At 36.7% G+C, this 15386-nt stretch overlaps 1 protein-coding gene and 1 long non-coding RNA gene across 3 annotated transcripts; both read left to right on the top strand.

Moving 5' to 3' along the window:
- Positions 1 to 2262: 2262 nt before the first annotated feature.
- Positions 2263 to 7024, top strand: LOC127963807 (uncharacterized). Of its 2 annotated transcripts, XR_008154916.1 has the most exons (5): positions 2263 to 2556; positions 2686 to 3858; positions 4328 to 4447; positions 4533 to 4608; positions 4710 to 7023. It is a non-coding gene; the product is annotated as an uncharacterized LOC127963807 (long non-coding RNA). The 2 variants fall into 2 exon arrangements; XR_008154915.1 differs by having other exon boundaries at positions 4533 to 7024.
- A 1046-nt stretch (positions 7025 to 8070) lies between these two features.
- On the top strand, positions 8071 to 11637 carry LOC127964104 (HLA class I histocompatibility antigen, alpha chain F-like). Its single transcript, XM_052564269.1, has 5 exons — positions 8071 to 9122; positions 9319 to 9606; positions 9855 to 9983; positions 11227 to 11274; positions 11399 to 11637. Exons 1-5 carry the CDS (start codon positions 8969 to 8971, stop codon positions 11419 to 11421), a joined length of 642 nt encoding a protein of 213 aa, XP_052420229.1. The 5' UTR covers positions 8071 to 8968; the 3' UTR covers positions 11422 to 11637.
- The last annotated feature ends 3749 nt before the right edge of the window (positions 11638 to 15386 follow it).

The raw sequence follows: 15386 nt of genomic DNA, 5'->3' as shown, positions 1-15386 counted from the left end.
AATTTTTTTTTTTAATTTACATTTTTTATTCACTTGCATTGAATACAAATATTATTTGAATATAAAGAATAAAAAGGTCACAAGTCCCTTTTAATATTAAAATTGTAACCTGATTTAGTGAGAAATATATTACAACATATGAACAAGTTTCTCATGACCCATAATGCAGACACTGATATAGAATTAAACAGCAACCACACTATGCAAAAGTATAATATTATATCATGTATTAAAAAAACTTACAGCTTTTGTACATTGTTGCAGATGTAACATGTCCGCTGCTGTGTATTAAAATGTAGAGCCCTGAAAATATAAATTAACTAAATCAACCCTAAAATAAATTCTGTTGTAATTTTTGCACAAATTAAACTAAACATGAGAACTAAAACAAAATAACATCTACAGCTTTCAGTGTTATTGTATCATTCTCCTCATTTTTTTTTTTTAGCAATGACCCTGACCCTGTTTAGAGATGGTCAACCTGTGGATGATGATCAGATCACAGGAGGACAGATTCTGCCCAACGGAGACAGAACGTACCAGATGAGGAAGAGTTTGGTGATCAGTGAAGAAGAGCTACGCAAGGAACTTAAATAAAACTGCACAATGAAGTAGTTTTCAGTGTGCTGGTGTTCATGTGTGTGGTACATAATAACTGTGCTCATCATACGGAGGAAGAGACGAGCTGCTGGTAAATGTTCTGTTCAGTCCAGATCAATACATCTAATGCTCAATTAGATGAACATTCATTGTATGCCGTTTTGTTTCTGTATTGTTGCTTTGTATCTATCATGGTTTTATTATCTTATTCTTTTTCAGGACAGGGAACTGGGACATCACAGAGTACATACTCCCCTACTCCATGTGAGTAAATTATTTTGTAAAGTAATATGAATTCAACAGCATGTTCTTTTTATGGTTAATTTTGTAAACTTTCTAGAAATAACAGTCACAATATTTTTTTATTTTATTTCATTTCAGCGTAAATGAATGATAAACATGAAAAGTGCTTGTAGGATGCTATTTGAGTTGTGCTATTATGGCCTTCAAATTATATTTTAAAAAATACAAAGACAAAGGAACATATAGCTAAATAATATGGGTCTCGAACCCAGGTCTTAGGCATGGGAGAAGGGCACACTTACAAAGACTGCATCCTGCACAGCACCTACCCGCTGGCCTCTGTTGCACAAGCTCATTGGCATATGATGCTTCAGAAACCAATTATCTGTGCCATGTAGAAAACTATGTGATTGCTATCAGTTATGTACTATGTAGCCTATCAGTCTGCGCCATATTGAGTTTCAAGACAAAACTTTGTATATCTGTTGAGAGAATGTTAATGTATTTAGTCTTGGCAGAACAGATCTGCTATGCTGCTGTTTCTTGCATTATTGCTGCTGCTGCTGCTACTGCAGAGCAAGTAAAGAGATACTGCCAATACGTACACAGACAGACTGTTGTGTGTATTTAACATGCTGCTGTTGCAGTTAAGCAAGCAAGGGGGGTGCTGCTGCATGGCTTAAAGCTAGTCATCTATTGCTGTGTGTACCTGTTCAACTAACCATATATATATAGTGGCTTCACTAACAATTGTGTATTTTGATTAGTTGCTGAGGGAATTGAGTGGACAGTTGTTTTTCGTGCTTGTGTAATATGTTTATTGCCTTTTACTAATAAAATAATGGAAGAGTACCAGAACAGAACATGTATATTTTCTATTTTCAGAAAATAGCTCTACTAACAAATGATTCATATTTTGGTAGCTCTTTAATGTACATTAACATTAGCTCATTTAGTACAAAAAGAATGAGCAATTATAGAATCAGAATTATTATTTTTACAGCACTTACAGCTCATTTACTATACACGGTAAATGTAATTTCTATATACAGCATGCTAAAAGTTTTATCATTTTTATTTTTAACATTTTGAACATTGTTTTTTCATTTTTATTTGAAAAAAAAAACTGTATATAAATAATAGTTATTAAATACTGTAATAATGTTCATTCTTAAATTATGATAATAAATGCATTAAATGTTAACAATTAAACCTTACTGTAAAGTGTAAGAAACAGGAAAAGCCACCTGTTTGATAAAAACAATAAATGTTTTGTATGAGGATACTGAACAGTTATCCCATTCTCTGAAGATGACTGTTGTCTTTTACAGTATATGTTTCATGCAGCATATGAATCTGACTTTGCCTGTGTTTGCTTGATTTGGTGTCTGTCATGTGACCTTCTCCTATAAACAAAGTTGATGCCAGACTGGCTCTGAATTCAGAATGGGTTGCAGGTGTTTGTTTGCTCGGTGTAAGAATTTGACAGGTTTGCACTGGTTCCCCCGAGATACTGACAGAGCTAGATTGTGGCTGCAGGCGGTGGGTTGGCCATCAGCTCCTGACACATCAAGAATGTTTGTGTGTAACAAACTTGTTTCGTGGGAGCGCTTTTACAGACATCAGGACGTTGGCATTGCTCATGGAGGTAATCTCCGACGAGAAGACGCTGAACGAAGTCCCAAGTATTTTTCCATCCCTACAGGGCAGCCAGTAAGTGTCATAATAGCCATAATCTTGATGTAATTTGTTATTTAACAATGAATAAGAATAAATTTATTATTAACAATGAAATGATCAAACACCTGTTCGGATAAACAAGGTGTGTTATTTTTCTTTCAGTTTCACTTGAGCTGCTGGCTGGAAATATTGGAGTTTTGCCCAGTGACCGCAACTGAAGGAGGAAGTCTAAATATGGTCATTGGTGAAATGTATTTATCGTGACATCACAAAACAAGCAGCAGTCACGCTTCCGGGTTCTTCACGCAGTCAGATTAGAAATGGCTATTCGGAGCACATGCAATTATAATCAAAATTATATGTTATGTTATGTTAAGCCTATAATTGTAAAAATTTATGTTAAATAAAGGTTATTAGAACACCTATGTTTTATAGTGAGGAAATGCACAATTGTTTTTAAACTCCAAAAAATATTTAGCTGGAAATGTAGCAGATTGTTAATTAATTCTGGTGATGTTAACATCTCAAATAACATTAATTGTGAATTTATGAATGTTTACAAATTTTTAAAAATTGGTATATCTTAAAAAGTCAAATAATCTTGTTGTGTTCAGAATTTTAATTATTATCGGCTGACATATCTTGATGAGGCCTTAATAAAGCTTTTGTAGTTTTGATCTGTCAGCTCACCCATTATATTTATGAATGTACATATAATATTTTAACATATAATTTATTTCTAAATTAACTTTAATATTATGTTATACACAATCTTTTTCAACATTTGAATTTGAAAGACTTACCAACAGAATGAGTTGCTAACAAGCAGCTTTTCTGCTTTTTTTTTTTTTTTTACTTTTCTGTACTGAGAAGCAACAGAAGTTCCTTGATTTTGAATGTACTGTGTTCCTTCTTTATGTTTCCGCTATAAATGTAGCTTGTCTGGTGTTTTCTCATGTTTATATCTTAATTGTTAACATCAATTAATCCAATCTTTTTGGAAAACCTGTATAACAAATAAGCATATTTTCAATAAAACAGAGATATTTAACTTAGTTGTGTTTTGTTAAGGGGTGGGCTTAGGTAGGAACCTTCTATACAGTGGCAGTCGTGGCTTAATGGATAGAAAGTCGGACTTGTAACTCATAGGTTGCGGGATCGAGTCTCAGGTCTGGCAGGGATTGTACTGTAGGTGGTGGGAGTAAATGTATAGCGCTCTCTTCTACCTTCAATACCACCTTTAACAAGACCCTGAACCCCCAGCTGTTCCCTGGATGCCGCAGCAAAATGGCTTCCCACTGCTCTGGGGGTGTGTGTGTGTTTACTACTGTGTGTGTAAGTAATTTTAGTTTATAAAACACATTTACACAGAGCATTTGGGAGCATCCCCAAGAAAGACCCATGTAGCTTAAGAAAGTTTGAATGTATTGTTGTGTCAGTTCGTTTTCTGCCAAAACCATAATCAACATGAAATATAAAGGGTTGCATTTAACCTCATACTTCAATGCTTCAGATTGTTTTATGATAATAAAAATATAATGAATGTTGCAAAAATTTTGAAAATATAATTAAAGTATAAAATATTTTAATTAATATATAATCTGACAAACCACAACCAGTCCAGAAGTTATTTTATTCAGACTAAACAGACTTTTTTGCATTGCAGATTCATGATGTGTGAAGAAAAGTTTGCCGCATATTTATATGTTAGAGCAAAGAGTAGGTTTATTTTTTATAATCTAATAATGCTTTACTATAGGCCTAATTATTATATATACCCAACCATTTATAATTATTGTTACAGACACGCCAGGTTCCACCTCCCTCCAATCACAGCGCACGCCCTCACCTGAGTACTGATCACTTCCACCTGACCCTCATCAACATTCAATCAACTCTGCATCACAAATACCACACACACACGGTCAGAGTCCAGTCTCGTTCGCAACAAGGTTTTACCTTTATGCTAACTCTGAGGACTAACTTTATCTCTACTTACCTCTCTCCAGCGATCTCCAGAAGTTCCCAGTCATCTCCATGCGTGTGTGTGGTACACCTCCCTCCTTCGACATCTCTACCCCTCTAGTACGGATCCATTCATCACAGCCTTCCCCTACATCACTTTACCCAGCACTACCCGCTCCTCTGCTTGTGCCTGAATAAAACTGTCTTTCTGTTATCCTCAGCCTCCGGTAGTATTCCGTAACAGAAGACAGGACCAACACCGATCGGCACAAGCATGAGCCTCACGGACCCCTTCCAAAACCTGGTCCACTCTACCCGCATCCCCGGCACCTGCGAGCACTTCCGCCAACAACTCCAGCACTTCCTCACCTGCCGTGCTCGCCAGTCCCATGGCCAAGCCGATGCCCTATTCTGGTTCGGCGGAGTATTGCAGCGGATTTCTACTTCAATGCTCGCTGGTCCTGGAGATGCAACCGCACTTATACCCAACCGAAATATCCAAGATAGCCTTCTTGATATCCCAACTGCAAGGTAAAGCACATCAGTGGGCCGATTCAATTTGGACTCAGTTATCCAGTCTTATTCCAGCTTCATCGACCATTTCCGAGAAGTTTTTGGCAGACCAGCTTGGGACTCATCTATCGGTGAGAAGATTCATAACCTTAAACAGGGAAAAATGTCTGTCACTGAATATGCTCTTCAGTTCAGGACTCTAGCGGCCATCAGTGGATGGAACGAACAGGCCTTGCTGACTACATATCAGTAGTCAGCAAGTAGTATGTCAGTAGTATGTCAGGGATTGGAACCTCGAGTGCAGTTGCATCTCACTGCATACGAGGATACCATCAGGCTTGAACGGTTCATTCTACTCTCCATCCACTTCACCACCTGTATGCATGCCTAGAAGAGCACCAGGGCCAGGCATACTCCAACTCCCCACTCTGCCGACCAGAGGCCGTCAGCTCCCCAGAACCAGCCAACGAACCTATGCTAGTCAACTCCTATCGATTCACTGCGGCTGAAAGACAAAGACGGCTGGCCCAGAATCTATGCCCCATTGTGCATCCCCGGAGCATATCATCTCTGTATGCCCTGTCGTCCCATGGTGAGTGCCATTCTTCCTTCGAAGTATCAAATGAAACCACTCAGCACTGTTGTGACACTTACTGCCGCTGACATCTCTTCCAGTGTCCGCCCTCCTCGATTATGGGTCAGCCGGCAACTTCATCTCCGGCGCCCTCTGCCGTCAATTCAAACTCGCTACCACGGCAACACCGTCAGCCTACCAGGTCCACACAATTACTGGAAGGCCTTTGAGTAGAAGATGTGTGTGTCACAGTGTGGGTCCTATTATCCTCCAAACCGGAATACTCCATCAAGAGGATTTGCCAATTTCTACAGACATTTCATCCAAAATTACAGTGCCATCACCAACCCTCTCACTAGCCTACTCTGGAATAAACCCAAATCACTCTCCTGGACTCTAGCCGCCACAGAGGCCTTCAACTCCCTCAAGAAGGCATTTACGACCGCTCCACTCCTGGTCCATCCTGACTCCAATTGACCCTTCATCGTGGAAGTCGATACCTATTGGTTTTTATAGTTCTTTTGCACTTTAATGTGTAAAACATTTAACTTTTATATATTTTTCTGTATTGCTTTGTTTTAAATGTTTAGTTATTTTTGTTGTAAGAAAAAGTTATTTAACCTGTTATACTGTATTATGACCAATTTTTTTAAAACAAAATTGTCTATACCGTGATAATACCATATACCGTGATAAAAGCATAATCAATTAACCACAACAGGAAAATTAGATACCGGCATATCCCTAGCTGAGACTACTCTTACACAGTCTTTCATGATCACATAAATCCATTATTTTCTTAAGTAATCTGCATTACAAAAATATTAAATGATTAAAGATAAACAGACAAAAATTATGATTGAAAATGAACAGCAATGAGATATTTAGCATATCTCACTTTTTTACCCGAGACTGGAAAGACCGGTAAAACCAGCAAAACATTCCAAACACTAGCTCAAGTCACTTCTTTAATTTGTAGTTGAAAGTCTGTAACACTCAACAACAAGCTCATACCCAAAGTGCGGGGATTCATTTACTGACAGAATGAAATCTCTTATGTGTCTTTTGTCATATTTGACAGCTGTTAAAGCAGGTAAGTCAGTTTACAGCTATTCTTGTGATCATGATGTGCACATGTGCCCTTTGACTATTCTACGCATGAGAGGGGGTATCTTGGGTACTTATTAATTTTCCTGTCTCTGGCTAGATTACAGTATATAAACTTAATGGTTCATATTACATGAGTAAATCAAATTAAAGTTTCAGAAATATCTTAATTTGATAATAATTTCAGTAATATCTTTATTTGATAATAGCTTAGTTTGTTTCAATGTTAAGTATGTATTTAATCTCATTATGGTCCGTTTATAGACAAAATGCCAAAAGAGTGTTATTTTTTTATCCAACAAAAAGGGGAACTAAAAAGGAGAACTTAATGTTTTACAGTTTTGTGAAACCTCCTTGAAAAACAAAAATATTTCTTACAAAATAATTTAATTATTTATTATGCCACTATACATTCTTTTTTGGGGAGAGTAGATTATCTTTATTTATTTATTCATTTATTTATTTATAGCAAGTGAGACAGACAGAATCAAACTATTTTTGGAAGTGTAGGTCTATGACATCATAGGTGACATTTGACGTGTACTTCCTCTTTTGATAGCACAGGTATACAGCAGACACATCAGCCTTGGGCTATAAACCCAGATTCTGCACATAAATTTGATCAAATAAATCTCTGAGCAGATCTGGTGCAAAGACAGAGAAGGTTATTTAATGAAGGGGAGTTGTTCAAAGTAATACAAAATATAAACAAAGACTTGACTTAGTATGAACAGACTTGAACAGACTTGACACGGCATGAAAAGACTTGACTCAGCATTAACAGACTTGATTTGGTATGAACAGACTTAAACAGACTTGACTCGGCATGAACAGACTTGATTTGGTATGAACAGACTTGACTCGGTATGAACAGACTTGAACAGACTTTTCTTGGCATGAACAGACTTGATTTGGTATGAACAGACTTGACTCGGTATGAACAGACTTGAACAGACTTTTCTTGGCATGAACAGACTTGAACAGACTTGTCTTGGCATGAACAGACTTGAACAGACTTGTCTTGGCATGAACAGACTTGAATAGACTGAACAAACTTGACTCGGCATTAACAGGCTTGAACAGACTTGACTTGGTATGAACAGACTTGATTCGGTATGAACAGGCCTGACATGAACAGAATCATAATATCAAAATAAAAGAGCAGAAAACCTAAACAAGAAGCAAAACCCAAACCCCATGTTACAGGTTACAACATAATCCAGCATTCTACATTAAATTATTATTATACGATATCAAGATACATAATGCATATGGCATAGTTGTGTTAGTAGTTTGCACTTTACAACAACACTGTTCCTCATCCAAGCTTTTGTAGTTTCGAGACTACTGTAATGTTCTACTGATGGGACTCCCAATTGTGGCCAGGATCAAATAAAAAATTTTGCAGCTGACTTTTAGGACAACTACTGAAACAGCCACTCCATACTTCTTTCACTTTTTCACACTAAAGAACTGAGACCTGGATACCCTAAATGAGCAGTTATAATCAAACATCTTACTGGTATTTCTTTTTATTTTTTATTTAATTAATTTTATTTTTTTAATGTATGGTGTGGCTAAGTAATATAAATGTGTCTGCTTAGTCAGAAAAGGTTATCCTTGACCATGTTCCCACAGGTTCTCATTCGCTGATGGTTTTTGCCACATACATTGCTGGACAGACACAGTTTCCTGAGTTCACTCTTGTGCTGATGCTAGATGATGTGGAAGTGATGTACTATGACTCAGTATCTTTGAAAGCTGTCCACCGCAGTCAGAGTAATTCAAGTGATGACAATGCGGGTAGTATATTCAGTGATATATATGACATCATGAAAGATCAAACATTTTATCTTAAGGACCACCATAATTGCACAGATGGTAAGTGCAACCCTATCAATTTTGTTACCATTACATTTTTGTTGTTGTTGTTGTTTTTTTTTGTTTGTTTTTTGGGAACATGTCTTCGAGTTATATAACAATTATCACATTATGGCTCATAATAGATTTTCTCAAGCTCTTTTTAGAAGCTAAATTATTATTAAAGAAGTAATATTTGAAGTAATATAAGTAAAACTATTATATAATCATAAAAAAGTGTTTTATTTCACTATGCCAGTGAAAACTAACCTGTTTGATTCCTATCCATTTTAAGGTTTGCATGTTTATCAGAAACGTGTTGGATGTGAATTGCTTGACAATGATCTGCCAGGTTTGTTTCTTTCATTGGATGCTTTTAATGGACAAAATACTGAAGAGTTCACCTTTGATGTGGTAAAAAGAACTATGCAAATTAATTTACCATGGATGAGAATAAAAGGCATGGGTCAGGTGGAATGGATTCATGTGAAGTTTCTGTATGAACATATTTATCATCCTGTTTGCATGAAGACTTTGCGGGCATTCCTGGAAAAAGAAAAGAACACTGTGATGCGAAGATGTAAGTTGGAAAATGCGAACAGCGCCGGATTGAAACTAGAAAACACACTTGTGCTGCGCCTTGCATTGCATTGTGCCGGGTGTATTATAGGGCCCTAAATGTTTAGGATATTTTACAAAGACTCTTATTACCAAAGAAATTATGCATATAATTTTGTCAAATAACTGTCTACTCTTTCTAACCTTCCTTTCCAAAGTGAAACCCAAGGTCAGACTCTTTAGAAAGCCTCTTACAGACTCTCAAGGGCTTCAGATCAGCTGTCTGGCCACTGGTTTTTACCCCCGGCACATTAACCTGACCCTGTTCAGAGATGGTCAGCCTGTGGATGATGATCAGATCACAGGAGGAGAGACTCTGCCCAACGGAGACGGAACATACCAGATGAGGAAGAGTTTGGTGATCAATGAAGAAGAACTACATGACACATATTACAAATGCACAGCAAACTACCTAGACCTGGACAACAAACTGGACATTGCTTTTGGTAAAGAAAACTAGCAAACAATCTAACTTTTTTTTTCATATATATACAATGTGGTCAGTTCACGTTTATTTGTATATTGCTCATCTGAGGTCCAACAACTAAGCTTTCTCCAGCTGTAACAGTGCAAATCTGTTTCTTCATATAAATTGTTTCCTCATGTAAGTCAAAATCTAAATCTCAAAAGTTTAAACTTTTATTTTCTGACTGATTTTCTTGTTTTTTTTTGTTTTGTTTTTTTTTTACCACAGATGAGGATCTAGAAAAAACTGACTTTGGATCCTCTGCTCTGTCTATAATTATCAGTGTGCTGCTGTCCATGTGTGTGGCTGTTCTCATCATAACTGCACTCATCCAGTGGAGGAAGAGACGAGCTGTTGGTAACTGATCTGTAGAAAGTTTTCATTCTTAAAGAGCAGGTCATATGGGTTTTTGAAAAATATCTCTATTGCGGTTTAGAATGTAGCTATCCTTAAATGAAAACAACCTGCAAAGTTTTTAATCAAGAAAGTGCATGATAAAGATATTTTCTCTCAAAAGAGATTGAGAGTTGTTTCTGAATCGCTTTGACGAGTTGTCCTATTTTCGAATCTTTTGCCTGTTACCGGTAAATGTCACTGGGACACATTTGTATAATCCCCACCTGTCCGCAAAATATGAACAGAGTCTGACCTTCCCACAAATACTTCCGTTATTAGTGTGTTTATATGATGTTGAGAAGACGCCGTGTTCAAGGATACCAAAGAAATACAATTACAACCTTTTGTTGTGTGCATGTCATTTTACCAAGAACTGCTTTTCTAATCTTGGCTTTTATCTTCGCTGATTTATAATCTTCTTTCTAAGATTGGACTAATACGTTATGTACATTTTCAACTGAGTGCTTTAAAAATGTTTTTGTGCTGATATGTGATGTATACCTAATGCAGCTTTAGGATTCCAGGCACGTCTAACTGAAGTAGTTCTGAAGTAGTAGTAAACCTATTCCTAAGAATGTGTTAATTATTGTAGACTGATGTTGTTCTAAGTACTTCTTTTAATAATAAAGAATGTAGTGTAGCACACAGACTTTATAATCATTGTGAAATCGGTATTTGTCAGTCGTTTATTATGTGTGACGTCACAAAGGCACCATTTTGAAGGTATCATTGCATTGAGCAATGAATTGAAAGTGTACCACTATATTGTAGCACTATATTATTGTTTTTTTAAGGTGTTTTGTCAATGGTAGCGATAGCTAACTGGCTCAATGACTCCTCTCTGTGCCAATCACAACAGGCTTGGCCAGCTGACCAATCAGAGCAGATTAAGTTACAGGAAGGGAGGGGTTTGCTCCAAACTTGCTTGGAACTAATCATCTCCTAATCATTAGCAAATGACTCTAATATTAAATGTATATTCTGAGAAAATGACAATGTTTTCTGACCTTAGATGATCTTAATCCTGTTGTAGGGGACTCCAACACAATATTAGGACACTTTAAAATACCATATGACCTGCTCTTTAATGCTTTTAGAGAAAAGCAACCTAAAGTTTATTGCACCTGGGAAAAAAATAACAGGCTATAGAAGATCAAATCAAATAAAAAAGTTAACCTTTATCATGGTGTAACTCTTCTTCAAGGACCAGTCTCCAGTACTTCACATCAAATTGGATATTCACCTACTTCAAGTAAGTTTCATAGTGTTTATTTGAAATGTATAAAAATAACTTAATACAATGTTATTTCTACATTTAGCAACAAAATAAATTAAAATCACATTATATCTGAACTTTAATTTGTTTCTCTTTTTAGTTTCAGAACAAGAAAAAAATTGAAAGATTTATGGCCTCAAATAAATATCTTGTACAGTTTTATTTCCTGCTACTGCCCATTCAGGTCTTGCAAATGGGTTGTCATTGCAAATGTCATTACAGCAACCATCTCGATATTTATTTCATTAGTACTGAAAGACTTTTTGAAATTTTCATGATTGCATTATGCATGTCTTATTATAATACAATTTCAAATAAATTTTTCTTTAAATTGTCAAATTTTACTTGCATGGATATCACTTGCATTCATCTCAGAAACCTGAAATTTTAACTGTGCATATAACCAACCACTGTTTTTTTTAGTATAACTTTATGCATAACTAACTCATGGCAAAAGAGAGATATATTAAATAATCTAATAATATTTATGTATATATATGATAATATTTAAATAATCTTGATTTCAGTCAATATTTCAGTAAATATGTCCATCATTGTGTGTGTATTTTGAGTGGTAGTTCCTTTCTGCAGGGTTATGGGGTGGCAAAGCATCTTCATAGGAATACACACACACACACACACTCACTCACACACAGAAAGGGCATATGGTGTCTAAAGGAACTGATGTTTGGTTTTCTCTTTTAAGTGAGCATTAAATTAAACGAATTGGACTTTAAAGAATATTTACCAGCAGCTTGTCTCTTCCTCCATATGATGAGAGCATGATGAAAACAAACAACACATATAAACACCAGCACACTGAAAACTACAGACTGACTGAAGGATCCTGGGTCAGATTCAGCCACATTGGAAATTGAGATGGGTAAAAAAATAAAATAAAAAAAGTAACATTAATAACCGGTAAATAAGTACTACAGACAGATTGGACAGTGGAACTGTGTTGGCTAAAAGGTCCCCTTCTTCGTGATCCCATGTTTTAAACTTTAGTTAGTGTGTAATGTTCTTGTTAGAGTATAAATAATATAAAGCCCAAAGTGCAATGCCAAGCGAGATATTTTATTTAACAGAATTCGCCTACAAAAAACGACCCGTTTGGACTACAGCCCTCTAGTTCCTGCAGTAATGACGTCACTAAAACAGTTTTTTTACTAACCTCCGCCCACATGAATTCACAAAAAGGGGGGCGTGGTCTTGTGCTCCGACGGAGAAGAAGGAAGAGCTGCGTTGAAACGCTGTTATTTTCATCTCAGAGTCCAATCATCTTTGTTTGGGCTTCCCAGGGATGCTGTACTTGGAGATTAATGGTTACAATTGATGTTTAACTCTGTTCCCGAAAATTATGATCCACATGTAAAACTATGTGCAGCACCTTTTGCTGAGGAAAACTTCCTCAATCTCAATCAGTTTAATGCCGGATTCGCACAAAGATTATTCTTGAAAGATGAAGCAGTTCTCTCTTTGTCTGGAGAAGGCGTTGTTTATGGACCACAACTGGTAAGTGTATATTATTATTTAAGTTGGTGCGTTTAACAGTTTCTGTAACTTATTACACAAAGGGCAACGCTGTTTAGCTTTGTTAACTAGATGTTAAAGGGCTGTGCAAAAAAAACGAATGCGATTTTCATGCGCATCTCGTCAGCAAAAATGCTCCTGTGATTATAAGTACATCTCCAGCACGTGTGTTCTAGTCCAATCACCTTTCCAGGAGGGCCGCGTGCTCTAAGCCGCTGTTGAATCACAACACAGGAACCGCTGGCCCAATCAGAAGTCGTTACGTATTTCTGAAGGAGGGACTTTATAGAACAAGGAAGTCATCAGCCCGTTTTTGACAGTGAAAACAGCGGTATACAGATAGGTTAATTATGTGAAAAATACTATGTTTTTTTACACGCGAAACATGAACACATGTTATATTGCACACTGTAAACACAATCAAAGCTTCAAAAAAGCGGGAATAATGGGACCTTTAATAAAGTAAGTAGTTTTGTTTTGCTATTAAAGGGGTCATATGATGCGATTTAAATTTTTCCTTTCTCTTTGGAGTGTTACAAGCTGTTGGTGCATAATGAAATTGTAAAGTTGCAAAGACTACAGTCTCAAGTCAAAGCAATATTCAAAGCAAAAGCACTTTATTTGCCCTTCAGAATGTAGATGCATTTAGGAAGCTTTAAAGGGATAGTTCACCAAAGAAATCATAATTATGTTATTAATAACTTACACTCATGTCGTTCCAAACCAGTAAGACCTCCGTTTATCTCCAGAACACAGTTTAAGATATTTTAGATTTAGTCCGAGAGCTCTCAGTCCCTCCACTGAAGCTGTGTACGGTATACTGTCCATGTCCAGAAAGGTAAGAAAAACATCATCAAAGTAGTCCATGTGACATCAGAGGGTCAGTTAGAATTTTTTGAAGCATCGAAAATACATTTTGGTCCAAAAATAGCAAAAACTATGACTTTATTCAGCATTGTCTTCTCTTCCGTGTCTGTTGTGTGAGAGAGTTCAAAACAAAGCAGTTTGTCGTATCCGGTTCGCGAACGAATCATTCGATGTAACCAGATCTTTTTGAACCAGTTCACCAAATCGAACTGAATTGTTTATACGGTTTGCATATCAAATACACATTAATTAATTAATACGCAGTTTTTTACACCGAGTACCTCCACAATGGCCGCGCATCCGGGTTACCGCCCAGAACGTGACGTCGGTGAAAACCCTCTATAAATATATTATAATTATATTAATTCTATTTTTATTAGCTAACACGCAATCCCTATCTACAGGCCTTGCTGTTCTCATATCATGTATAACTGTGATGTTCTACAAAACAACAAGATTTAAAAAAATTTTTACTTACTACTATAAATTAGATAATTTACTGAAATCCGTTTTCTCTCTCCATTACATCACCAGTGTAAGCTTCATGGTGAAAGCTTCTACATCAAAGCTTCTACATCACTCTTGCCAGCTAGTTAGGGGTGCTCCGATCACGATCGGCCGATCGTTATGCGCATCTCATCAGTAAAGCCGGTTTTCTAATCAGCGGTTAATTCCATCAGGTGCGTGATTTGACATAGAGCAGCTGTTACTACACAGAGCCGTTGTTAACTGAGAAGATGCGCAAATCCACTTCATTTTCAGCGTTTTTTTGGCGCATCTTCTCAGTTAACAATGGCTCTGTGTAGTAACAGCTGGGGCATGTTCAAGTTCAAAACGGTGCGCAACGTTTTACTATGGTTTCCGGATTGAACGTCATGTTTCCTGGAAACGGCGTGCACCGGTGTGCAACAGGGTTTGAGATGCGTTTTCTCTTGTTTGGGTGGGTGTGTCAGAACTGCAGTCCAATCAGCAGCAACATGTATATAAAGCACACGGTATTAAAGTGAACTCGCACAATGGCTTCAAGGAAAATAATGTACAAATGTGTTCGTTGCAGCTCGCAACAACTGAGGATATTAGAAGACATGTTTGTCGTAAGTTTTATTGTAAAAATATAGGATATCAACATAATGATGTAGTTGTTTATATTTTTAGCTTCAATGCAAGTGTATGACATTTGGTATAGAAATAAACAATGGTAATTAAGTACTTTTCCTAAAATGAGAAAGAAAATACAGAGTATTAAAACCATATGAACTACAAATAAAGTTAGTATGTGAGGCTAAATAGATGGCTCCGAAAATTCTTCACAAAGAAACCAAAGAATGGCCTTCTCAGCTGCCATAGTTGCAACTCTTGCCTCATCAGAACAGTGTGTTCAATGCATCACCGTTTCTGTTTAAAAAACGTTGTGCAACATTTGGTCGGGGCTGAACGCAGCCCTGCTCTATGTCAAATCACGCACCGGATGGAATTAACCGCTGATTAGATAACCGGCTTTACTGACGAGATGCGCATTAACGATCGGCCGATCTTGATCAGAGCACCCCTAAGCGTAGTCCAATAAACATTTATATTAAGTTTATCTTGTGGTTTATTTAGTGGTAAAAAGTAGGGGCCGTTTCATCCCACTCTACCCTATGTGTGAAAACAGATTTATTTTTATTTTTTTATGCCACTTATGTCTT

This window comes from Carassius gibelio, chromosome B8, assembly GCF_023724105.1.
Source record: "Carassius gibelio isolate Cgi1373 ecotype wild population from Czech Republic chromosome B8, carGib1.2-hapl.c, whole genome shotgun sequence".
Lineage (NCBI taxonomy): Eukaryota > Metazoa > Chordata > Actinopteri > Cypriniformes > Cyprinidae > Carassius > Carassius gibelio.
The sequence above is the reverse complement of the archived record's forward strand: the minus strand, read 5'-3'. Positions and strand labels throughout refer to the sequence as shown.

Excerpts from the sequence above, each read along its gene's own strand:
- LOC127964104 (XM_052564269.1), top strand. The coding sequence starts at position 8,969 with ATGCAAATTAATTTACCATGGATGAGAATAAAAGGCATGGGTCAGGTG. Across the intron at positions 9,123-9,318 it reads GAACACTGTGATGCGAAGAT|TGAAACCCAAGGTCAGACTC; the intron begins GTAAGTTGGAAA and ends TCCTTTCCAAAG. Across the intron at positions 9,984-11,226 it reads GAGGAAGAGACGAGCTGTTG|GACCAGTCTCCAGTACTTCA; the intron begins GTAACTGATCTG and ends CTCTTCTTCAAG.